Source organism: Numenius arquata, chromosome 14 (assembly GCF_964106895.1).
Source record: "Numenius arquata chromosome 14, bNumArq3.hap1.1, whole genome shotgun sequence".
Lineage (NCBI taxonomy): Eukaryota > Metazoa > Chordata > Aves > Charadriiformes > Scolopacidae > Numenius > Numenius arquata.
In genome coordinates, this window is record NC_133589.1 from 9,764,955 (window position 1) to 9,791,722 (window position 26,768).

The 26,768-nt window shown below is 41.8% G+C and overlaps 1 protein-coding gene across 2 annotated transcripts in view; it reads right to left on the minus strand.

The window, feature by feature from the left end:
* The window catches only part of XYLT1 (xylosyltransferase 1), a 192,498-nt gene that overhangs the window by 15,296 nt on the left and 150,434 nt on the right, over positions 1 to 26,768 (minus strand). For both annotated transcript variants that reach the window (XM_074158428.1, XM_074158425.1), the window contains 4 exons: positions 20,175 to 20,255; positions 8,277 to 8,493; positions 6,024 to 6,200; positions 3,399 to 3,661 (listed from right to left, as the gene is read on the minus strand). In XM_074158428.1, the coding sequence (XP_074014529.1) occupies positions 3,399 to 3,661; positions 6,024 to 6,200; positions 8,277 to 8,493; positions 20,175 to 20,255 (738 nt within the window). The remainder of the gene's footprint in view (positions 1 to 3,398; positions 3,662 to 6,023; positions 6,201 to 8,276; positions 8,494 to 20,174; positions 20,256 to 26,768) is intronic.

Consider the following 26,768-nt stretch of genomic DNA (forward strand, 5'->3'; position numbering starts at 1 on the left):
GCTAATAGCTTAAAAAGCATTCATTTCAACGAGAAAATTCACCACTGTACATTAAGAGATTTCAAATGTGTTCATGACTCATTATCAAATATTCTTAGGATGTTCTGATTACCCTGAAACATAAAAAATGTTACTAAGAATATATGCTCATTTAGAGCATATTCACAGCTCTAAGCTCTTTAGGAGATACCTCTCTGTGCCAGAAAACTCCCCTCCCTTATTACTTCTTCTGGGTAACAACTGCCACCCAGAGCTATACATTGTTAGGCTGCAGCACTCTTTGCTAGGATAAATGATGTTGAAGAAACGTGTCCGTTGCTCCAAATCAGGTGGCCGCCTTTTTTCTGCCTTCAGCAGGTTTAGTCCCTCCAGATGCCTGGCAATGGCAGTGCCTCCCTGGCTCGCTGGGGACAGCAGAGGGTGCTGCGAGGCTGGGCACGGGCGAGCTGATGCCCTGCTCCGTTCCCCGCATATAAATCTGATCCCCAACCGATTCTCCAAGGGCAGTGCTCTGCAGGATTGTGCTGCAGCAAAGGACACCAGGATCCGGTCCCCATTTTAGGTCTATTTTAGGAAATAAAATTTTAGGAAATAAACTTCACGTTCTTTAAAGACCTGAAGTTGCTTTTGCTGTGGATTTTTTACTCATAATTAAAAATAAACTGAAAAAAGGTCAAACAAACAGGAAAAACCTCTCATTAGGAGATTTGGAAGCCTTTGGTTACAGTTTGGATTTTAGAGACAGTGTAGTCATGGTTTCAAATAATTAAAATTTATTATCAATTGTCTGCTACAGTCTTCTGTAATGATGTGTGTGTGTACATATGGATGCATAAATAATTAAAACCATGTTGTTCATCGCTCTGAAATCAAATATTTTGCTACTTTACAGCACTGACATTAACTGTGAAACGAGTGTTTGCAACACATTTAAAACCAACTGGTATCACACCTTCCCAGTCAAGTCAGCTAAGTCTGAGTCCTCATGCGAGTTATTACATCTCAAGACATAAGCACTATGAAGAGCTCACCAAGAAGGACTTTGCATTACATGAAACCAGCAACACCCAGAAGGAAGTCTCAGGAAATAAACATAACAAGACGGGGTACAAACAGGGCCAGCACTGACGGACTGAACTAAAACACAGCAAAGCTACGCAGCCAATACCAGCAACAATCTGACTTCTGTCCTCAGTACTAAGGCCTCCTGTTTTATACGTGTGCAGCAGCAAATATTTACAAAATCCTTGAAATAGTCTGAGTAAATTGTCTCTTGGCAGCAGTCAGCAAAAAGGCCTAGAGATGGAGAGAAATAAATTAAATCTCAATCACACATTAATGTTGCTTCCACTGAAGATGCTGATGTGCAATCTAATTTGGTGCCAGAGCAGTCTGCAGGGGGCACAGCTTTCGGAGGCTGTGAGCTAGCCCTCGTTAGGAAAGCGTGCGAGGTAGCTTCTCTTATAAAAGTCTCCTGGGCCGCTGCGGGTGGCAGCACGGGATTGACTCCAAATGTGATGTGAAGCGGCGGAGGCTTTCCTCACAGTGCCTGCAGCGGTGTGAAATGAGCTGGGGTGGTGACTGCAGTATCAGCTCACTTCATGCCGCTGTTAGCCCGAGCAGCAAAGGGAGTACTGTTGAGGTGCTCAGCCCAAATATATCCCTGCCATTACCACCTTAGAGACATGCAAAATCTGGAGAGGGAAAAAGGAAGTGTATATATGCATACACCTAAAAAGACAACATAGTATCAAGAAAGAAGAGATGTGAATCATAAACCTGAGGATTATCCACCTTTCTGTGAGTTAAACTGGATGCTGACTCATAGTGTTTTGAGGGGGCTCAGGTAGGTATGAAAATGAAGCCTCCACTCCATATCACTGTTTGCAGTTCCTCCCTGCACTGTTTCGTGAGGCTCCAGCCCACGGTGAAGGAGCTGTGCTTTATCCCGGAGACAGCTGCAATCAGCGGTGGATAAGACGGTTTCCCTATCTATAATCTGAGCAAGCTTGAAAAGCACCTTGAGTTCCTGCGCAATGAAAAGCTCCCCAGAAATGAAATTGATTATTGATATAAATCATCATCAGAACACTGGCAAAAGGAATAAGCACAAAAGTAATTGTCAAATTATTTCAGTACTGATTACACATAGCTCCCGTCCTCCTGCTGTCTTCACTCTGCAGGACAAATGACTTCTTTAGCTTTGCCTTTATTTTATATAAGGAAGGCATGCTACTAGTGATTATTTCTATCTAATTGTTATTGATCTTTTATTGCTTTGCACTGGTAACCTTCACTGGCAAAGGTGTAACAGGAATCTGGATCACTTACTGCCACATCTTTTTAAATGGGACACTGCTCAGCACTTCCATGACTAAGTGGGAAGGTCAAGGCGCACTCGGTTCCCTCTCGAGAACACAAGAGGGGCAAAGTCCATCCGTCAAAGCACAAGGAGTGTCTTCAATATTTGCTGACTTAAGCTGTATGTGTTTTGTATTAGGATAAAAAAAGGCAGCGTTCAAAAAATACATTCTGAAGAAGGAATTAAGAGACTGTAAAGTAAGACTTTAAAAGATGAACCCTCTCTGCTTTGAACGTAAACAGTTTCAGATGTGTTTGCAGGCAGCAAACATCTACCATGAAGAGAGCCTTTTCTGTGCAAGTCTAACTCCAGGAATTTTTCCTTCAAATGCCTTTTAGACTGAATTCTTCTTTGCTAGGCTTATTGGTGAAAAAGGAATCTGGAATATAGGGGGAATTCCCTTTAAAGAATAAGGACCCCTATTTGCCATGTATATATATACTTATACAGACAAACACTTTGTTTATTTGATACTAATAGACCCCACCAGTTGCAACACTTTCGGCACAGACAGCTGTACCAAGCAGGCAAACCGGGCTCAAGCAAGTAGTTCTCTGTACTCCATGTATGCACCCAGGGGAAAAAACAAGCAAGGACCATTAACCTGCCTGTGTTCAGATTAATCCTGAAATCCTGTCCTCTGCTTTTGGTAAGCATAATAGAGGTGAACATGACCTCTGCTGCAATCACACGGAGGGTTTAGGAGCCGCAGGTATAATACACTTGCTGAAATTAATCAAGAAAACGCAGCAGTGGGGGTAGCACTGCCCAACTGGATCCTGTCAGTCTTCATCAGGCTGGAGAGGAGCTCCTTAAAAGTCCAGCAAACAGGTCACAATGTCAGCCCTGAATAACCAATGCTTTATTATGGGCATAAATACTCCTGGAAATCGCTGTACACTTGCAGCAGCCTGGCCCTGTGTGTGACAATAGGCTCCAGCAAGCACAGCCCAGTAGACAAATCTCCGTCGGCGCTTGGCCGTCCAGTTTGTGTCTCCTGAAACATCCAGAAAAAGAAAGACAGACTCGGACTAACCGGCAGCTGTTGTCTCCGGCAGCATGGAACGAAGTCTCGGCTCTCCGCAGGCCCAAGCGGGAGAACGCATGGTACATGGTGAGGGCGACGTCGCTGAGGGTGTGCACGCCGTCAGGCTCATCGTACACATTCTCCCAGTATGACCGGAGGCCTGGTGTGCCAGAAGGGTAGTTGCCGTACAAGTAGTAGTCCAACTGGCCAATTATCTCTTGATTCACTACTGCTTCAAATTTGCGGGCAAAGAAAGTTGGCCTGGCAGTCTGCTGTGGTGATACAAAAGGAATAGACACTGGAGTGAGTTCCCATTTTCAGCCATGACACTTTGTCCTAAGCCATGGGTTGGAGTTGAGGATGTGAACTGGTTCTCCCCATGGGCAAAGGTGACTTAAAAGGTAAGTCACTTTGTGACCATTTGTCATTGAGAGTGTGTGATGGATGTGCTCGACACCTTAACCTGTATGTCCTTCAGACATAAACTGTTGACAAAGTCTGGAACTAAGTCTGGATCCAGCTGCACCTGGACTCCTCTCTGAGAAGGAGTTTAGAAAGCAAGGGGTCCATTCTGAACCTCATGACTCAACGGAAGGGCCTCCCTTACCCTTTGCATCCCTGGCCTCTCTGTGAATCATTCTAACTTGAGTGCAACTCAATTTTCCTTTGTATGTTTTTCCACGCAGCAATTAACAGAGTGAACCTTGATATCGAACTTTGTTAAGCCACACTTTTACAATATCATATTAAAACCACTTTGATAACAACTTTGACAGTGGTTCCTTAAGTGATCTAAACCACCCATCTGCGACAGACTGTCATTAAAATTCAGGTAAAAACTACATAATTAGTCAACAAAAAGGAAGGTGTGCCAATCTCTTTGTACCAACAGCCACCCCCTGCTGCTCTGGAAGGCTCCATGTGCCGGGAGGGCTGGGGAATGCTCTCTGAACCCCTGTGTTAGCACTGGCACGTGTTATTAGCAGTCAGGCAGGAGCAAAGCATCCCATGGCACAGGGGCTCAGAAGAGGCAGAGCAGCATTTTGTGTGTATGGATTTGCTGCTACAAAGTGGTAAGAGAACTCTGGGAGAGGTGCCATTTGTGGCTGAGGTTTCCAGCTTCTGACTGGTCCCATACAGATTTTTTGCTCTGCACTTGACACAATCTTGGGTATATTACTGGCTTATATGCTACTCAACTACCATTAGCTTTTAAAAAGCCTTTATTTTGCCTTGCTCATATTTGAGCATGGGTTCTGAGGTGCCAAGGAGTTCAAAAGTGCCCCAGATGGTTGAAAACTTCTTTTGAGGATGCTCAGTTTTACTCCGAGACAGCGCATGCTGTGGACTCTCTGATCTCCTCCTCTGCAGCTTGCTTTGTGCCTCCCTGGGAACCGCGAGCAAGTTGCCTGGTGCTGTGTGTTCATCCGAGGGGCTCTCTCACCAGGCAAGTGTCAGAAGTTGGCTTTACATCTTATTCTAATTTTGAACTTCCCCTTGCAACTCAGTTTACCTGATTGTTTTCTGAAATGTCGCTGTGGGTTGTTTTCCTAGCTTGGAGCAGGTCAGCCTCTACAGACTGGCAGGAGTTTTTTAAGACTTGCCATTTATTCTGTCCTGGAGACTTTCCCGAGATTGGTGTTTGGGGCAGCAGAGCCTCTCTTAGATAAGGTCTCGTTTGCTCTTTCTATGAGTGCCTGTTTCACTGACTTCAAGCGCGCTGGTAGGCAGCGCATTACAATAAAGAAAAGATCTCTGTTTTGGAGCAGTCATCATTTTTGTGCTGTAGGGTAACACATTCCCCATCCCACACAAAGACTGAACAAACACGCTTTATGCAGGGAACCCCGAGGAGCTGCAGGGATGGAATTGCAAATCTAGTGACCTTGGAACAAGCAGTTGTTCATTCTTAATAGAAGATACACAGGCCAGATACAGTCTTGAGACTGAGTGCATCCTTGAGCACAAGGATTTGCTCTCATGACTGCCCTGAGGAAACTGTTTCACAAAGGAACCGATTAAACTTTTTAAGGCAGTCCTGCTAAGCCTGGGTGATTGAAACCACTTGACTCTGGCCACCAAAACCACGAGATAAACTTAAATATAACAATGTTGATGAATATAATCACAAAACCTGATTTGCCTTATGCTATCTTAGCCTCTAGCAGGCATTCCAGTCAACTTTTAAACTTTTTTCAAAGATGAAAAACACTGCTTAGCAATGAAAGCCAGGAGCTTCATGAAATCATAAAAGCACCTGAGCTGGCACTTTGGAAAAAAACCCTTTGCAATAAATTCATGAGAGTTACCAAGTAATATTGGTACAGGGAGAGATGTGTCAAGCTTCCCTCCTTTCTAGCACAGCAGATTTACCAATGCCAAGTAGTCCAAAGAGCTGCTTTGTGACCTTACCACGCAGTAGTAAGTCTCAAGGGCCAAAGCACAGGAGAAGAAATCTTTTATACTCCTGAAATTAAGAGCAGAGCTTCCTCACACCTCTTTCACCTTGCTTGATGGGGTAAAAGCTTCCCTTCCCACTCCTTGCTGCAGCCATGCAGCCAGATGGCTCTCCACACGCCAGCAGAGGGGGGAGAGCTTCTTTGTTGGTATCATGGAAGAGACTGCTTCAGTTACCTGGAATCGGTGGAAGTCTGCTGGTTTGAAGTCGTTAGGCGAACAGCCACACCAGTCAACAATGTGCTTATACTGACATTTGCAACCGAGTTTACGGTTCCAGTTTGTGATGCGCAAGTTGTTGTCCACCATGGAGTCACAGTATGGGCTATTTTCCAGAACAGTGTGAAAGAAGGACTGCAAGAAAGACAGAGCAGATCAGTACATTCAGCTCCTCAGACTTCAATTTTCCCCTTCACTTCAGCCCATGGGCCTGAACCTAATGCAAGTGACTTTCTTTCTAAATGAGAGAATTAACAAGCTCTGTTGTTCTGCCGTATATGAAAAGCACCCTACAAGTGTGCATTCCATAGAGCAGGGAAAAATTGCAGCATGCTATAGACCCAGCCAAACTGTAATAACACACAGTTGAGGCCTTGCTACAATAACTTGGCACAGAATAATTGCACTTCTGCAGTGACCAGCTTTGGGCATTGAGAGTCCGAAGGACCCCAGGAAAAGCACCAGTGCCAGCAATTATTTTATTTTTATGTCAGTTGTAAAAGCAATTCTAAGCAATTTCCATTATTTCTCGTCTGTAAGTTACTCTCTGGTCTAACAGATTTAGGACTATTTTCCTGACCAATGTTTTAATGATATATCTCAAGTTGTTTCCTAAGACAATTCTCAAACATTCATCATCACCCCAGTTACTATGAAAAAAAAATACAGTCTCAGACAGCTCTTCTGTGGGTGTCTCTATCTCCAGAACTCTGAAATGCATTCCTAGTTGAATGGCCTTGTTCTGAAATATACAGTTCACCCCAGGCACCAGAAGGACATTCTGCCTCCTGCAATTATGTCTGAAATCGTAAGTCTTTATTTGCTGACTCAAGGCAGCGAGGAATTCCTATTGGGCTATCCTAATTATACCATCATAATATCAGCTATTACATAAATCATGTGTAATGGGGACTGATATAGCAGGTTAACAGGCAGGGTGATTTTAAGAAACCAGCTATGTATCTTGCAAAGAAAACCTTGTAGAAAGAAGCCGTGGAATATGATCAAATTTAGCCCTGTAAGAGATGATTTTTGGAGCAGTGACTTCTCTTTAAAATCAGCAATACTAAGACCTATAAATAACCAGCACAACATTAGCATGGCTGGCCCCCAAATAATCCCCCTACCCTTTTTAATGTTAAATGACAGCCCAGTGAATATGGATTTTATGCTTGAACTGTTTGGTTAAACCCATAAAGGCATCCATTCTCATTCAAGCGAGAGGAAAAAAAAAAAAACCTACCCAATTACCCATTGCCCTGTGTCCTTTTATAATGATACAGAAATTTCTCCTAGATAATGGATGAAAAGGTTATCAGAGTTGAGAGAAAAGGTGATTTTTAACAGAAATGGGATTAAAGCAAGATTATTCAAAATGTGTGTGGAATAATAAACCCCTATCAAAAGATGACAATCGCTGCACTCCACCGCAAGCTAATAAGCCTAGATTTGCAAGATCGGTCTCATCAATCCCTCAAAATGTTCAGGGGCCACTAGCGAGGAAGGAAATTATCCTTCTAAAGACAGTCATCAGTTTGTCCTTGGGGTGGCTGCACGCTACATACCCTGGGAGCAGAGCCTGACGAGTCAGGGCAGCAATGTCCCTGCCGGGGCAGGTGTAGCACAGCCTGACAACCCGCCGGGCTCTGTGCTCTACTTGCAGGTAACGCACATCTCCCTGACACACCGCCGCATGCTCGACCCTTCTGCATCACTTGTAGCCAGAGCGGTTCCTGAATGATCTAAATGATTTGTGACTATGCCTTCTAGCTGAGTTTTGAACGGAACAATAAACCTTTGTTTGCAGGGTTTTTATTTTTAAAGAAAAAGGCTGGATAATAGTGAGGAAAGCTACTTATGAAGACTGTTCGCCATTTCTAATAGCCTTCAAAGGCTTTGTGGAGGAACAGTTTGCAAGCAAAGGGCAGCTGGATTTTTGGTTGTTCAGTAATAGATTAACAGGCTTAAAAGTATAAAACAAAGCCACCCCTTCCAAAAAAGTCCCACAAACATTTAGAACAATTAAACAACTGCAAAATTAGTTCTAACACTAAAGGACTTGTAGTGTAAGTAAAATTCTCATTACCCAGTGTGGGGTGATCCAAAGCTCACCGAAATCAGGCAAAAGCCCCTCTGACTTTGGTAATCTTTGGGACAAGCACAAATGTTGCAGTTATGAACACAGTAAGGGATTGCTTTGAATTCACATACCTCAGCAGGAAGCAAGGTATAAGAGTAAAACCTCTTCATCTTTGTTACCAGATCATCATTAGAAAAAGTGACATATTCCACAAACTTCCTGTTCAGGAGAAACCAGTCTGACCCTCCATCGACTGCAATTCCCTCTGGGATCCTCCGGTCCCCCAGGCGCCACATGTGGGTATCACATTCCAGGAAAAGCCGATCCAGTCCTTGTTTTCTGATAAATCTGAGGGAATACAAAAGCAGTCATTAAAAGTTAATTTGTATTTTGTTATCATCACTAGCTCTATAAATAAAGCAGCTACTTTCTCAAACAAATAAGGATTAAAAGGTCACTTGTTTATATTTCTGTTTTACTTATAAATAATGTAGAGAGGTTTAATAAATGATTAATTATACGTTCAGTTTAACTATAAATATTAGTTATACGTTCAGTTATAGGGGCAGAGACCAACAGATTGCTTTTAAACTTCATTTATACCTTCTGCTGTCTTAAGACAGAACTGTGCAAGTTACAGAGCTGTATGGCAGGAAAACCCGTAATGTTCATTAACTCTTAACAAACCACTGCAGAAGAGCCATAATGTGAACAGAAACTAAACACAATCTGTGTAATAGGCTTCTGTCTCTAAATAAATGCACAGGTTTTGAAAAACAGCAAACTGTACATAAACATAAAATGACCAATTTTCTCCTATGTTATTATTCTACAGATTTTTCTGTTGGGGTATAGTTAATTAGGAAGAAATACAATTGCATTGCTCTTTTCTGTAGAATGAGTATGTTTGCTCCATTTTCAAGTCTATGGGGAACAATGTTTGTTATTGCTGAACCATGAATAAGAGGAGCAACTGCAGAACTGTAAAGTTATGGAAATGAATTATCTGAGACCAATGTAAGAAGGAAAGAGAGTTGGAAAATAAATCCATGTTTGAAAACACTTTGGACTGGATGCCCACACATGTTTTGAGACTGTCTGATCCAGGTTTCTACTTGTTATTCCATTTTCAGAACAATTTCCCAGAAAGGGAAGCAGGGCAGCCATGAATTAGCACACGCCTTCGCAAGGGGGGCTGAGAGCTGTTAATAACAGTGAGTTGCTGTGTTCAATACATCCCACGTGTTCTGAGCAATAATAAATGCTAGCTAACCAGACCGTTATGGTAACTAACGTCCCCAAGACCACAGACCTCACTGGATGTAAGAACTGCAAGTTAACAAAAGCTGCGGCACTACAGCGGGGGGAACACCATGAGACCTGGGTTTCCTTCCTGAACAACAAAGAGCTACACCAGGGTTCTTAGAAATGTTTTAGGATTAGGCAGTCAAGAAAACATTTTAGTGGTCCTCAAGCACATGCAAGGAAGGAAAAAATAAAATAAAAGTTAAGGAACATCACCAAAGCTTTCTGGACTCCTGCATCTGGAAATGAGTGTTAAACCCCGCAGGCTAACTCCCTGGTTAAAGTTTTGTTCTACACCAATCAAAGAACTGAGATGCAATTATGAAATGGTGCATATTAATTTTCAAAAGGACCGTAAATGACTTCAGGGTCTATGTCTTACTGATAGCTATGTCTCTTCTCACAGTATGAGAAGAGCAGCTCCTCTGTTAACACAACAGTGCAGAAAATGTGTAGATGAGAGTGGAGAAATTTTTCTTTCCATGAACAAGTTTCTAATTTCATGTTCCATTATGAAGGATAATAGAAAAGTCTTGCAATTTTAATGCAGTGCTCTGGAATGTAATCTTCAAATTCAATATTTATGCAGTTATCTCCAAATCAAATATTAATGTGCCTGAAAGTTTGGTCATTTATTTATTTCCCTCAAAACTAAATGCTCATTTGAGTTAATTATTTTAAGAAAATAATAGAATTTTATCGACCATATTTAAATAGGAATGAAAAGTTCTTTTCCATGAAATCATTTCTTTCAACTGTTATGTCTACCAATTTATCACCCTTTATTCTCATTTTCAAATAGAAGTTTCTTTGACTGCAATAGAAATCCCCAAACCAAAAAAAACCACCTGACCATTTCAAAAACCCTTTTACTTACAACCTCCTTCAGCCTACATCACAGGATAGGGCTTACAGTTAACTAATATCAGAAAGCTCAGTTATACAACTTCAACTTTATTGTCTGAAATTGGCAACAGAACAGTATTGCCACTCTCAAGGTGAGAAGGTCCCAGCAAATCTACATTCACAGCTTCACATTTTCCAAAATAATTGAGAGGCTCCTTTTTTGTATATGTAACACAATTCTATTGCTTTTTTGAGCTAATGGCTTGGAAAGCAAATCTCAGCATATGGAGTGAAATAAGACAATTCTTCGGAGCATGAGTATTTTCACAACAAATCTTAGTCCTAAAATCCTATACAACAAGGTTATTGGAAGTAGACTAAATGTATGTTCCAACCATTCATCCTCCAGCACGGCAGCGTAGCCCAACTGAAGAGCAGTAATGCCCTTGGAGACCTACAAAGAGATGACCCTTTCGCTAATGCTGCTTGAAACCTTCCTAAAAACATCGTATCAGGTTTTAAAAAACAGTAGCAAGTGAATAGGAAGCAGGCATGTCTCAGAAGGCTCACCCTTACTGGGTCTGCTTCACACGCAGTCATTACACCTAAACAGAGTAATGTAAAAGCATAGCAAATAATTTCCTTTTATCTCTGAACCCATAATTTATACAAGGGGGTTTGAAGACACAGCTCTCCATTGGGCAATTGCTTGCTATCCGTTTATACTCCTTGGGAGCCACAGTGACCAAACATATTTCAGATCTGTTAGAAGCTAAATGATGCTGCCTGAGAAGGCAGTAGGTCGCCCCAGCAAGCCACAAGCGCAAGCCCCGCAGGCTGCACTGCTGGCACACAGAGAGCTGAACTTCAACCAAAGTGGAAAAGGTGGATGAGGGGGTTTTTTTTCCCCCCTCCAGACTCTCTTCTAGGATGACGGATGCTCCTAGCTACTCTAGTAATAGCGATTTTGGTGCTCAAGGAGGCAAGAACCTACTCTATTGGATATTGGATACTGCCTGAGGGAAAGGGAAAGGTGCTATTTGTATGCCATGTAGGCCTTTTCAAGAAATCACAAACGCTCAAACACTACAAACAGTTCATAAAGATTCTTGACTAGCCTTCCAATGATCCTTGCAGCAGCCATCTCTGGTAAGAAAGATAAGAAGAAGGAGGGCAAAAGCATGACCGTACTGATTTGTTTCTAGTCTAATGCTGTATTTCATTAGTTTCTGGTTATGCTCAATGTAATACCAAACCAGTGCATTTTATGAAGACATGCCAAGCAATGAAGTGCAAAAAGTGGTGATTTTTTCCCCTCTCTTGGGTTTTACAGGACACTTAGCAAATAACTCCCAAATTAAAGTAGAAAAAAATGGATTAGAAATAGCATTTCATTAATCTTAGTCAATGTGGAAAAATTCAGGTGCTTCCTGGCACCCTGAACTTCAGGTAAGACCGGCACACCTCTGACAACTGCAAAGGTACTTGCCAGGATAATGACATACAAGCGGGCTAAAGTATAGTTTGGCAAATAACAATGGCGATTGCCATCAGATGAAGATGCTTGACCTTTCTCCTCATCCAAGACAAACATCAGGAGGAAAATAATGAAGATAAGAAAAGAGAGTTAACCAGGAGAAGATAAAATAACACTAGGGTTAAGAAAAAGCACACCATTTTATCTTATTTCATAGAACACTCCATCTAAGACATTTTATGCTTACCCCTAAACATTTTTACCTCTTCCTAAAGAGTCTCCAATTTTGAGGAGCCTGGATTACACTTGCAAGTAAGCAGCAGCCATGGCATAACATGAATGCGTCCTGCCAGCTGAGCTCAGCAACCAGGCACCTACACGCGTGAAAGGTGCCATTTGCACCCTGACTATGCGTGGATGCAGCCTCGGGCTTTACACGGTTTGGATGGTTATTTTTATACTTTGTTAAAAAACCCTATTGCCTGCAGCACATGGTCTGTCACACTGAGTATAGATAGTTAACTTGCAGACAGCTCATGATTGTAATTCAGCTAAGGGAACTCCTCTTACTTCGTAGTGTATTTAAATATTTATAAATGCATTTCAGATGAGACTCTAGGATTGTATAACACAAAGCATTTGGAAGATGTTTAGCACACACTCCTGCAACACGTATATAAACACATAGCTCAGCTCTTCTTATGTTTCTTCTTAACTACTAACAAATACTGTTACACAGTTACTTAATATCAGAAAAAATATCACAATCAAACATTTGGATAGTTTTCTCCAAGTGACAGTGCATACCACAGCAACTCTGAGAGCCCCCTGCTCCTGAATGCTCACACTTTCGCAGTATGTAAGAGAGAGAGTTCACTGTTTTCTGTTTTACAAAGTCTATGCATGAATAAAACTTTCTTAAGCATCAGAGGCTATCAGCTTGATATGCGTTACTTACCAGTAACTTCGTCACTATAAGGTTTTGTCTGGAAAGAATATATTTTTTTAGGGTGAGAAGGATTCTTCCTGTTTCCTGTTTCTGGCCTCTTTCTTCCTATTGACATTTCACTGTTAACCAGGTGCACCTACCATCGTCATTACTCACTATACAAGAATAAGAACTACAAATAAAAGGTAATTATACATCAGTGAAACAGTTCATCGCAAGTCAAATGTCAATGTCAAAGCAAGGATCTGCAGAGCTTGGAGCTCCTCTAGCTCCAATCACGTTCACATTCTCATTAATGTATGTGGACAAACTCTGCACGTTGCTTTGACTCTATCTGCTCCTCTTTTAACTCCATTTAGACAAAAATTTGAAAAAGTCAGCCAATTTTGGTGGGAGAAGTCAAGTAAATATTTTTATGGCTGAGAAATTTGAGAGGCTCTTGCCAGCAGTGTTTGCAAAGCCACCTTGGAAACACTTAGCGGAGTCAATCAGTCGGGAAGCATAAAAAAATAACTGGCAATTTAGGTGACCAAGTAGAAAGCACAGAACAGTAATTTGACAATCCTGAGTGTAACAGTTGCAACAAGTAATTTGTGAGCAATCTCTAGGCTGCAATACATCTCCATAAACCAGTCACTGAATAATTCTTTGTAATAAGCAAGTTCATAAAACCCAAACCTGCACAGAGCAGCTTCATTCCCTGCCTGCTGCAGGCCAGCAATCCCGGCCTCCACTGTGTTTGCGATGAATTTCCAGTTGGCTGTGACACAACCCTGACTTTACTCCATTTCTATCAGTATCCTCTATTCTATGAAGGGTTTACACATTGTTTGAAAAATCTGAAATAATTAACAATTGGCTATTTAAGCACAATGTCTATACTGTACCAGATAAACAACTGTTTTTCTAAAGACATGGTCTTGCAGTATATGTTTACCAAGACCTCTCTTTGTCACACCGAAAGCCTCGAGGGCTACCCCCCCACTCCCAAAATGGGGTTGAAGCTTGAAAAGGGAAACAATGTCAAAAAAGGATTTTCTGATGGTCCACGTTACCACAATTGTTTCCAATGTGTGTTTAAACAGTCTTATGCTCAGTGTGCAAGTAAATCCACAGCAAAAAACTGTCTGCTGCCACAAATGTTGGACAATATGAAGTTTAGATCATTTACAGTGTAGCAAAAGTTGTATGGTATTTTGTCTGTCTCTTTCAAATTGCAAGTCTACCTTGAAATTATGTTAAACATGGCCCTTCTCAATCAATGACGTCTTTATGGGAACCAAACGTCCATGGCATTTAGAGTATTCCACACAAGATGCCATTGAAAGCTGATAAATACAAACACTTTATCTGGTCATTATTCCATCTCTATATAGACATAATTAGGTTTTTCAAGCTTTACAATAGATGCCCCATACTCTACATAATTTCTATCTGCTTCCTTCATATGTAATTTTCTCAGTATATCCATTTAATGCTTTAGTCGTATCATGTCTTTGCATTATGTTTAGAGGAAATTCCTCATGATTCTTTCTTCTTGTCTACCTTTTCTGAAGCATTAACTTCCACTAGTTTGGAAAAATCTTACTTTCCATCTTCTGGAAATGTGTCTTTCAGAGGAAGTCTTAAAAAGCCTTAATGCTTCTCAATATTTTAATGATGCAGGTCAGGGAGCAAACTCTTCCAATGTCCCAAAAATTAAGAAACCCCACTAAAATTGTTTTTAGTGTAGGAAACTTGCAGAGTCTATTTTTTGCAGTAATGACTCTACTAGGAATTGCCTTGTTTTGACAACAGTTCCATACAGTCCCTTGTGAGTACAAGACTCGAGAGGGACTTTCAAAGACTTTCCTGTGGGTTTTTTTCCACCACTCTTCACTTACAATATCTTTTAAGAAACACTGGAACAGCTTGTACAAGGACAAAAATGTAATGGCTTCCTCTCATGATCACAACTCAAGTGGTTTTGTTTCTTTTTATATAAAATAAGTAAAACAGGGTGAAAACTGCAAATGATAGTGTGCAGAAATGTAGCATGAATTCACCACAGACAGACTCAATGATATGAAAGCTGACATTTTGCCATCTGTCCCCAATAAATGTCTTCCCTACAAGATTTCTTGTCCCCTCACCTCCTCTTCTTCCCAACACCCACATGATCGAGCAGTCTCTGACCTGGGAATGCGGCTGGGCCTGAGTGCCTGAGCTTGAAGCCATCTCATCTACATGCTGCTGCTGGAGCAGCTACAGCACACCTTACAGCTTCCACCATGGCCAGCAGATCACAGCTGGGGCAGTGCCCACTGGCAGTGCAAAGGGACACGCAGTGCAGAGGACACCTGGGTGTCCACCACAATAGCATCTCACCGGGTGTTTCTACTGTGCTTAAATCTCGGGGTCTGCATATTCGATGATTAAAGAAAAAAAGGAAACGGGGATTCAAACTTTCCAAGTGACTGAGGGCAAGTGCGAGTCACTTCTATACAGATTTTCAAGCTACCAAATCAGGTTATTGACCTGTGGGTGAAACAGAGCCAACAATATCTATCCAACTTAAAAGGGTGTTTTCTGCCATAATTATTTTATAATGTTGCAGGATCTTGGATGAAAGGACACAAGTGTTACTATTTCTATTTATACCACTGAAAATGAAGTGTGCAGGTCAGTGTTCTTAAAGAGCAATCAGATTTCTCATTACTTAACCAGTACCTCAATTTTCACCTCCTTTGTAATTCCTGTCCCACCCCATAAATTATGGCTACTTCAAACCCTCTCACTTATTGCACCTTCCTGAACTGGTGGATGATCTTGCTTGTATACCCTACCAAGCCCAAAAGCCATCCTGTTTTGTCCCATATGGCTGTTCTTACTGCATCTTCCTATCATCTTCAACCTATTTTTGTTTTCCTTTGCATTGACAACCTAGCATTGTTTTCCAGAACTGAGCAGAAATAAAAGCCCTACAAGAAGGCAAATTGTCAAGCTGAAGGAGTAAAGGCTTTATGGCTCACCTAATGCTTCACATAAAGCAACAAGGAACATTTGAAAGTTAGCTGTAACGTCTAAAATTTTAAAGTGCAGCCTGTTTGCATAGAAAATGCATATTGCTATTTCAGTCACTACAGTTCACATGCAACTGTTGGACTGAACTGCTTACAAGCAAAAAATAGATCTTCCTAGTCTGTGTGCTTCAGCATACTGAAGAGTTTAAAAAAAAAACAAACAAAAAAAGTACGGCTGAGGGAAACTTGAGCCAAATGAACCACCAAATATTTCACATGAACAGCAAGGAAAGTGCTGTCGGGAGCTAAGTGGTCAAACTATTCCAACAGCAGCAATAATATATCAATTTTTTTTCCTAGTCTTTGGGTACTTACTGGGCAATTCATCAATGCAGCAATATACAACAGCATTTACTGCGTGATCCCTTTTCTAACTTATCAACAATATACCACCAACCCAGTGTACAGAATGCCAAGGAACAGCATGTGCCACAGTGGGAACAAGGCATGTGTGAAAAGGTGATGAAACTGATACGCATCAGCAGAACTGGGCTGAAAGAGGTGGAGAGTTTCAGAACGTGCTCCGGCCCTTCAGAAGTTAAGGTCTCTCCAGCCTCTGAGAACTGAGAACTGGGATGGGCTTGCGATGCTTCTTACTAAAAGCTGTTCAGCAACACCTCTAAAAGTATCTGGAACCAAACAGCCAGAATGGGGACAACACAACTGCAAAGAATAGCATTAATGAGTAGAAAAAAACAGGACAAGAAAAGAACCCAGATACACAACATTTAATGGCCTTTTCTTTAGCTGTCTGTATTCTGCCTATGAGCTCCAGATTCCTCTAAGATGTAACAGCATCCAGCCTTCATAGCATGTTTACACTGTTTCCCAAATGACTACTGCGACAAGGTTTCTATAAAAAAAAGCCTCTTTCCTGCCTGTCATTGTAGATGTCACATTTGACTGTCTTTATATTTTATAATACAACAGCCAGGTGCTGCTCCTGCCAAAAAAACAAATCTTCCGGGTGTTCCAAATTGTAATAGCTTACACAACTATCAGGTTATTCTTTTCCTTTTAATAGGCTAAGACACTGAAAAGAGTAGAAAATGTAAGTGTTGCCCACTAAGTACTATGTAACGACTCCAGCCACTGTATGCAATTTCATTTCATACATCCAGCTCTCTAAGGAAATAATGCTTCTCCAGCTGAGTTAAGGAGCCATTTTCACGTCCATTCCCTTTTCTGAAGCCACTGAAGGAAAATCAGAGCGATGCACTTTTTAATGACTTTGGCATAACTAAAAGAAAACTTCACTCTATAAAAGGAAGCCTGGTTTCTCTCCTTATTTGGCAGTAAAACATGTACTGATTGTGAACATGGCTTGAATACAAAGTACATTGTAATTGAGCTGTATAAGCATTTCAGTTTTAAGATGGCACTTCTAATTTTTCTCTCTCTGTTGGATGATCCAAAGATTACGATGACTTAAAATTCAAAGTCTCCAATTGTTTACAAAGCAGACTTGGACAGTTGAAAAGCTTATTTTTTAGGAGGCATTATTTATCCACAAATTAAAATAAAAATGAGCAGCAAGGTTTATACATTGATTTCGGTGATATTTAAGTGCTGAGCTTTTGTACTATTAGTTCATTTATTTTGAGAAAAACACCTTGGAACAGCAAAATTACTATTGTACAAGGGGTGGCAGTCAGTCTAGTCCAGTGTCCTCTCCCTTAGCATGGCTTCAACTAGCCATTTTAAATAAAAAATCCTGTTCCAGTCTGTTTTGAGATAGGATGTCCCAAGGGAGTTTTCTCCTATTGCCCAATAACTTGGAGACTGGCCTGTGTCCTAAATCCTTTCCAAAAGCTGTCCTTTTGGGTTTTTTCTTTGTTTAAAAAAAAATAAAATGTATTGCCAAACCTGTTGTTTCTCTTCTAGACCTTACTAAGCTCTTGGCCATACCATTGCCCCTATGGGATATTTCTTTTCCACAGGGCTATGACAAGGCAAAGTAAACGGCAAAATTTAAAAAGTAACTGGAAAAATTAATAGAAAAAAATAATCATCCCTTACTCTTAAATGAGCAAGTCACCAAGTTTGGCTGTGGAAATTCCCCAAGCAAAGGTCACGGGAGACTGAGAAAATATCGTAAGGAAGCACCACTACCTGCCTCGCCTCTGCTCTTCTGGGGACATGGGCTGTAGGCAGCAGGACACGGGATGACAGCTTAGATGGGCTTCGGTCTCGTCTCACCTGCCTGTGCTTATACAAGGTGTTTCGGCCCGGAGGATTCGATCTTTCTAACTACAAGGATAAACCTCACCAGCATGATCATAGCTTACACACCTTAGGCATAAAATGAAAGTCAATCGGAAAATGTGTGTCAAATGGGCAGAGCAGATGGTACATTTACTGGTTTAGAGAAGACTGAGTTACTGTAACACTAAAACTGAAAGATCAGGATAGAGATCTTCACATTAGATACAATTTCTCTCTCAACAGGTGGATGTAGAGCTGGAAATTTACCCGCAATACAAACAGAAGGCTAACTGCTTTTTGATCAGCTTTAGACACCAATGTAATGAATTTTCACCAAATGCCAATATTACTCAGAGGCTTTTGCAGCCCTGTCTCTACAGTTATCTGGGCTATGGAGGAGGAGGGGAGCCACTGCATCTCCAAGACAGAAATTCTGGGGAGCTGCCAAGGGGCAATGTGAAAGGACCCATTCATCCAGCGGTCAGCAGTGGGAATGCTTACGGGACTCAGGGACTACACAACCATGGCAGACAGGCATGATAAAACTGCACTCGTGTCCCACGTTATGTTCCCTATTGCACAGAGAATTTATGTTAGAAATCCAGGAGAAAAAAAAAAAAAAAAGACAGCAACACATTGCAATAGGCTAAAAGGTATTTAATTGTTTATACAGTCAAAGGGAACCACTGAACTAATAAATGGGTTGTTATTACTGTGAGGGGAGGACAAGTGGCACATTAGCTCATTTTATTATTAAATTAATACCAGATTAGTGTGTTTAATTGATCTAAATTGTTCTAACCCAGCTGAGGTTGGCATGTTCGAACCAGCTTGATGCGGGCATGTCATAATTCATTAGTTATTTTCCTTAGCCAGCTCAGGGAACTTGAGAAGAATCAAGTGCACCAGAGGAACAAAAAGGCGTTAAGAGACCAACTGCTTTTCCCTGGCCATTTCTTTTCCCTTTTCTACTTTAACTCTGCTGTCGATCACTATTGCCAGCTAGAGCTGAGCCTGCCAATCACTCTGACACTCTGCATTTCCCAAACCAGAGACTCTCCTGAGAAAACTGTTGACTCAGATTTAAATATTATTCCTCACAGCATTATTTTTTACTACCTGCTATAGAATTTCTGCATGCACAAGACGAATGCTCGTGAGGACTTCATTTAAACAGGAACATGACAGAATTGATAAATCTAGTGACAAGGGCCGCCAAAAAGGGAGAGAACCCTGTGTGTTACCCTATTCACCTGCTGAGCTGAACACATGACTCAGTGTCACATTTTCTAGGTACACTATCTGAACCCAGCCTTACGGTACGCTTGACATTTTACAGAATAAAGTGATGACCTCATGACCCAGGGAGAATAAAATAATATTTTTAGGTGCAAAGCCACTGGGAATCAGCATATGGAGTTACTGGAACTGTTGCAAGACTGCTATTACAGTACGAAACTAGCAATAAAGAGGAAAAGCAGAACTATCAATAAAGAGAAAAAGACGACCACTACAATCAGATGGGAAAGATCTTCCACCTGCAGAGGTTGTTTAAATCTTTGGAAACCTGGTGTTTGGTCACTGCTGCTCCTTCAAACCACAAAGCTGTCACTATTACTCATGTGTTGTGGGAAACACAGCACATTCTCTCTTCCCTGAGACCTACGCAGGGCGGATGAAGAGGGACATTGATCCAAGGACTTCAAAACTGTAGTAGGGCATGATAACCCTCCAGGCACCATCCTCACCCTCACTAGCATGTGCAGGCTGGTAGAAGCTCCCACACCTTACAGAGATACTCTGCTTGCCCAAGACTTTGCTGCCAATCCCGGCTAGTGCAGACTCAGTCACCAGCATGGCTGAGAATGACTAGGGCAAGAGAGTGCTGTTTTGTGGGGCAATTACTGCTTGGCTCCCAAAACATCGATCTGTGCCAAGCCCCAGGGAGGGAGCAAGCATCAGTCTGCTTAATATCTCCCTCCCCATGAAAGCATCTTTGCAAACCAACTCTGGGGAGGAACTGTTCTGGACCAATAAACAATTATCCTCTGGAGAGGGTTTCCTCCTCATGTGCTTCCCTTTCCCGGACTAGGGACTTCTTCATTCAGATGATGCTGGAAAACCATCACTATGCAAAAACTCTCAGTGCCATGGTTAAAATAAGGTGAGAAAAGGGCCAGCTTACCTTGCGTTGTCCCTCCCATGTGATTTCAAGAAGTTCATATCACGATATCTGGACAGGAATGCTACTAGCTGGTCATTTGTCCTGCCAGGGAAAGAACAAAAGATGCACAAATTACACTGCAAAAATCACTGTCTAGAGTAATTTATATCCTTATTGTTCTCATTTGGGGACCATCCATGGATTTGAAGGAGGCAGTTGCTGAAAAAACTTCCATCCTGCTGGTAAACTTCACTGCCTCCCTTTACTCAGGAAAGCATACTTGCAAAGCAGCACAGCTTTATTACATCTTAATGAATTTCCTATCAACTCTTGGCAGATGTTTTAAGCATTGTAACAGAGTTTGTATTAAGTAATACTGCTCAGCACTTTTTAAGTATGAAAATCCAGCTGTGAGATGACTGCATTGATAGTCCCATTTTACATGCTTTGCTAGATCTTTCCTAGGGAATTTACTTAAGTATCTATTGGCATTTTATTTGTTTTCATCCTTGTAACAGAGAAGAGGCCAAGGTTGGAATGCATAAAGCAAGAGAATTTGGATGTCAAAATCCCAATATAATTAATAGGAACAAAGGAATTTAGAAGGTTAATTCCAATTAGTACGACTGGCAATCTGACACCAGTATTTCCAAAATTTCAGCTAACATGTCCAAGAATGTATTTATGCTTGACAGCTTTTGTGGTCTGTTATTTCTTTAACATCGGATCAAAAAAGCTCTCTATTTATCTAGGTCAGCATATTTAGGAAAATTGAATAAATCATATTAAAAAGATCTTCATCTCCTGTGTCGCGTTCAAAACCACAACATTATAGATACAACACCATTTAAGCAATGGTCTGTAATGGAGTTTATGGCAGAAAAACTAAAGATAAAACAGTTGCCAATAGTACCATATCTTGAAAACATCTCATTATTATAAGCCATAGAAAGCCAAGTTAAACCAGAGTCCTGTACAAAATGTGTTTAACTTCTGGGGTCAGGCTGCAACAACTTGGAAACATTATCAGCCTAGTAAACTATCTTCATACCTCATAAAACCAAATTCTTCTGTCATCACAGGTAGCATTTCATGATTGAACTGATGAATAAAGAACAGGTTAACCATTGATTTTATCTGGACCAAATGAAGTATCTGCCCATCAACCAGCCTGAACCATCAGGCTGTAGGAGCCTGAGACCCTCCTTCTATGCTCACTCATTTGAGTTGTAATACCTCCCAGGGTCAGACTCTGCATCTCAATTTAGCAACCTCAGAAAACTGCTTTCTGTATAGTAAGCTGTGCAGATTTTCACATTTGCTGCTCCAGTGATTCTCCATCTTACTGGGATGAATAGGCATTTAGCGAATTTACTTAGCAATGCTTCCACATGAAATGGTTTCAATGGCTGACATCTTCGGGTGAGTTTCTAGGCAAAAACTGGCATGCAAAGATGATCTTTAGAAATATAACCAAGTTTGGAATTGGAGCTTTAATTTCCTTACAGGATAAAAATCAAATCAACTGAAGTAACAATCCACACCACTCAATAAAACATCATCATTTCTAGATTGCTCACCAACCTATATTTTGCTATTTAGCAGTGCTCTACCAAGTGTATTGGACTTGGGGCTGCCATACAAACTTTTCAATGCTTCTCACTTTTTAGATAATACTTATAAAATGCCCACATGATTTTTAGCTCTCAAAATAATTAATAATTGACATTTTCCCACTTCTTGAAAACATTGGTGTCATTTTGGTCCTACTTTTAATTTATTTTTTTTTAAAAATAACTTAGAATTTTACTCTTTGTCAGTTAAGTATGCTTCCTTCTGTCTGTTGACAAGATGGAAATAAAACATCACATTTCCATTTGGTAAAACTTTCTAGTTATTTGACATTTAGATTTATGCGGTCAACCAATTCTGTGCTCAGCATGGAAGCACACTGAATTTCTATTAAGCTTTCATTCAAACTGCTTCTTCTGGCCCCAATTTCATGAGGATGCTGCACATCACCTCTGAATTATTCCACCACATGACATTAAAAAGAAAATCCAAGTTATTGAACATGCCACGGATGCTAATGCAGTTGCTAAAATCCTCCCCACCTTTCAGAAAACTTTGCCTTCAGGGGTATATTTCCTAAATGCCTCCGGCACAGATTGCTACCACACTTCTTTATGTACGGCAGCAGCAGAGTCTCTACACCATGGCAGTGCCTCTGGCAGCAGCTATTTACAGTGCCTCTGGCACTCCTGAGAAATACTAAAGATATGGGCCCATTTTTTTTCCTCTAAGTAAGGCAATGGAAAGCTGAGATTTTCAGCTGAAGACATCACTGGGAGTAACATCGACTCCACACTGCCAAATTAAATTCTGCTATAGCTCCACAAATTTCAGTGATAATTCACCGAGCATACATCTGGCACAAAATCTTTTACTAACCATCGTGGTATAACAGAAAGTAACAAGCACAACATCTTTCTAGTATTTCCTTCCTAAGAAGAAAATTAAAAAGTCATGGGGATAGGGAGAGTAGTTCATGCTACTGATTAAAACACACTAATATACATATTAAATTCCTATCAGTTTCCCTAGTGTAACACAGCATGAATACTGATTGAGGAAAGAGTCTTTCCACAGTTGGTGCATGACGCTGGAGCTGATGCACCCACACAGCTCTGACTTTTATTTCTTTTTGTTACTAAAACCACTTGGAGGGCGAGGCACCAGGGAGAAAGATTAATCACCTGGTTACATGTGCCATTAGCATGGAGGGTGACGTGAGAGGCTGAAAGAAAATGTGCAGTTTTCAGGTGTGCAACAGGCAGAGAGAAATAATCCTCCAGTGAACTCAAAGTGTGGAGAAAGCCTGAGCGTGTGGAAGGGCTTCCACGAGAAGGTGACAAGCGAAGAAGACTGATGGGGAAACAAAGTGGTTTTGACTTCATTGATGTAGATTTGGTGTTAAGCAAGGGCAGGTCTGCCAGCTGGGATGGAGAGGTCCATCTCCAACAGAACTTTACTGAGGTCACCTCAACAAGGTCCTGCTGCTCCCCTCCTGCAGCAAGGGTGGAGGAAGGTAGCAAGGGCAGCGCATGGTGCCTGCCTGCTGAGATGCCACTCAGCACAACTCAGCCCAGTGTCCTTCAGGGTCGGGCTCAAAGGATGACAGCACTCAGGAAGGCAGGCGGGGGGCTCCACATGCTGCAAAAGCAGCTCTGGGGCTTCCGGTGACTCAACCCTCGGCACTGAACCTAGGGACATGGCTGAGCCCCTGGGTTGGGGGCTCAGCCTTGGGTTAGGGTCAAGATTAGAGTTAGAGGTCTAAGGAAGAGAAAGGGGAGTCCTATAGCAAGAAGCGAACTCAGAATATACTGCCAAAGCAAAGCAAGGTCTACTACCAGTGTTTTCTCACGAGCAGCTCCTGGTCCGGGACTGAGGTGTCCCAGGGCATAAGCAGGCTAACCAGGCACTCAGTAAGCACATATACATGCTGAGCATTGCAATAATTTCAGAATATGGTGTATACACTGGGGACTGAAATAGAAAAGTGGAAAGAGAAACACTGACTTTGTGTTTTCACTGTCTGAACACGCTGGCAGGTCTGCCCAGGAAGTGGCACAAGCGCACCCCTGCGCAGCCACGGCCAAACACTGCTGAGAATGAAAGGCAGTGCTGGGCTTGCTGGTTTTAAGCAAACCCTCCGAGTCCTGGTGACTAATCCAAGCAATGAGCAGAGATCCCCTTAGTTTACAGCTGTGAAAATAGATTAAGAAAGTCTTTGTAGAATCTGAGAAAAGGAAAACAAGCAATTGTTACTTTTGGAAGATAGTGAAGGCTAATCTAAATGTCCTCGATTCAGCAAGGTACTTTAACGCATGGGCAACTTGAAGGATGTCAGGAACAGCAGTCACTTCAATGGGACTATTCATAAGTCAAAACTTATACAATTGCATAAAAATATGGCTAAGTTAGATTAAAAGGATCAAAAAAACTTCTGGCAGCACAGAGGTATGGAAACAAGATAGTTTGATTCTGTGTAGGAACTAGATGAAGGAAAGAGCAACTGCTCTGTTGGATTCTGGGCTTGGACTCTGCCTTTTTGGTACTGCATGGGTTGCCCCCTGTGCGGTCAGAGCTCGGTGTTCCTCTCCAGATGGGTATTTCGGACACACTGGTGTTGGTCTGCCTGTCCCAGCATAGACCCTGGGGCTTCCCCCTGACAGCCTGGACTGGGAACCGGGAGGGGGGGTTGCCCAGGCACAGAGCGGGCTGTGGCTCCACAGCCAGATGAGACCCTGCTGACTAAAGCAGGGAGCAGCGACAGTAAGGAAAACTTCCTGGGGACCACAGATTGCTGCAACACAAAAAGCCACTGACTTTAACTGAAACCCAGCCCAAACTCCAGAGCCCACCCACAATGATGCTGAGGCAGAGGCAGCGCTGCCAAAAATCTCTTCTGGTTTCTTTCCTGCTTCAGGTCACGGGCAGGAAGGTTCAGCTTGCCATCTGCTTCAAGTGAACTCACCAGTGAGGTCTTCCAAAAATGTCCTCATTTCAGGTAAATCCCCAGACTGGGTTTAGAAACTATTTCATTTATCAAGAACCAGACTGGGCAATCTTGTTTCAGACTTTGTGAAAAGTGCTAGGGGCTGCAGTGCTTCTGCATGCCAAGTACAGATCATCTCTCTGTCTCCTAGTCACTTGATTTCTGATCTATCAGAAAGGTAAGGCTAAATAAATGCTTTCAGACGTTATGAATATATAACAGTATTTCTGCTTGGAAAGCAGCTCTCGTACTAGAGAATTCTTTTGTTACTGGTGCAAGGTTTGAGACAAAATCTAATTAAATCTATGGAAATCTCTCCTATGGTCTCACTGGGCTTTAGACTTCTCTAGGCAACTTCATTCTCTTCAGTCCTGCTTTATTAGCAGTGCCCAGGAATGGATTTTACTGCACTGGCTCTTGCCAGATCATTCACAGCACTTCATTCACCAGGAATACTCCACATTGCCCCAACTGTCATAAACTTACCCTGAACTACATGCACAGACATGGGCTAGGGACAGAACCCAGAGTCAATTCCATTTTAAAGCATTTTTTTCTGGCATTATTTTCTTTTCTTCTTTTTTCCTGTGTGCCTGCTCTTACATGCAAGCATCTGCACTGAGAAGTGGATTCTGCTACCCCTTCCAGGCAGCTGTAGCTCACTTTAATCACAAATGTGGTTACCCGTAAATTACAATGTTGGAATATGAAAAGGTAGAGCAAGATAATTAAAATGTGGCTTTAAAATTGTTTAAAACAGACCTGCTCAGTCCTGGTTGCACACTTCTCCAGAAGCAAAGGGCAAAGCCTACTGGAAGCAACAGTACCTTGGCCTCTTAGCAGTTTCTCTCCCCAAGCACTAATCTGATTTGAATATAATATTTGCCTTTTGTGCTTTTGTCCCTGTTGTAATCTTAATGTGTGGAAGAGTATTTTTCTTATGCATTTTCTAATATGACAGGTAAAAAAAATATTAATACCTTTTTTATTGCTACATACATGGGACAAAAGGAACTTTTCATTACCCTGCCAACTGACACACTCCCTGCAAAAATAAACACTAGTGTGCCTAGGTTGTGACAATTCACAGTACCGGTCACAGTAGTTGCTACGTTAACCATGTGACGTTACTGAGATGACAGGCAACAGCAGGATTGGAGCTTCTACAAGCTGCCCAACTAGCGGTAGTTCTGCCATGGTGTGGGGTGCAGGAAAGGTAGGAAAGTATCACAAAAGCAGCTGAACAGGCAAAAAAACAGAGTAACAAACATAAAGAGGAAAGCATTTGGGAGAGTAGGGCAAGGAAGTTAATGTGGTTCGAAGCAGCAATGAAGGGCCTCTGGAGCAAGGATGATGAAGACAAATATATAGTCAGAGGAGGTAAATCAAAACTGTTACAAGTTCTCTCAGTACCCAAAACTTTCGTATTTCCACCCATACCTGCCTGACTCCTCTCCAGAGTCTCCTTACCCAGGATCACTGCGACTGGGCAAAGGCACAGCCCTACAGAGCTCAGATGTACAGCAACTCTGGCAGCTCTTTGCCAAGAAACTATTTCTAGAGGGTCCCCAGAGAAGAAAACTGGAATTATGGGGCAAACTAATCTACTCAGAGTTAAGGATGGTATTACTCCATGGTTAAACATGCAGATGTGCACACAAGAGCCTGGGAGTGGAAGAGCTGAGTGCCTTCGATTTTGCTACCTTCTTCTCAATAAATTCTAATAATTATGATTAAACTCATTGATTCCAATAAATGATTAATTTAATCTTACTTAACACATTATTGTAAAGTATTAGGACATGCCATTGCTGCCAAGACTCCTGTGGCAGAAGGAGAGTTCCTTCTCCAACTATTCCTAGCCTGAGGCTACCCTGCCCTTGCTGCCCTCTCCCTCTTATGTGCCCAGAGCAACCCCCCAGCTTCTGCAGCTGCCAGCAGCCCTGCATCACCACCAGGTGCAGAGGAGGTGGAGAGGATGGAGAGCAACCCAGGAGACTTTTTCTTCTGGAATGATCATTGCAAATTCCCACCTACACCCGTACAGCATCCAGCGC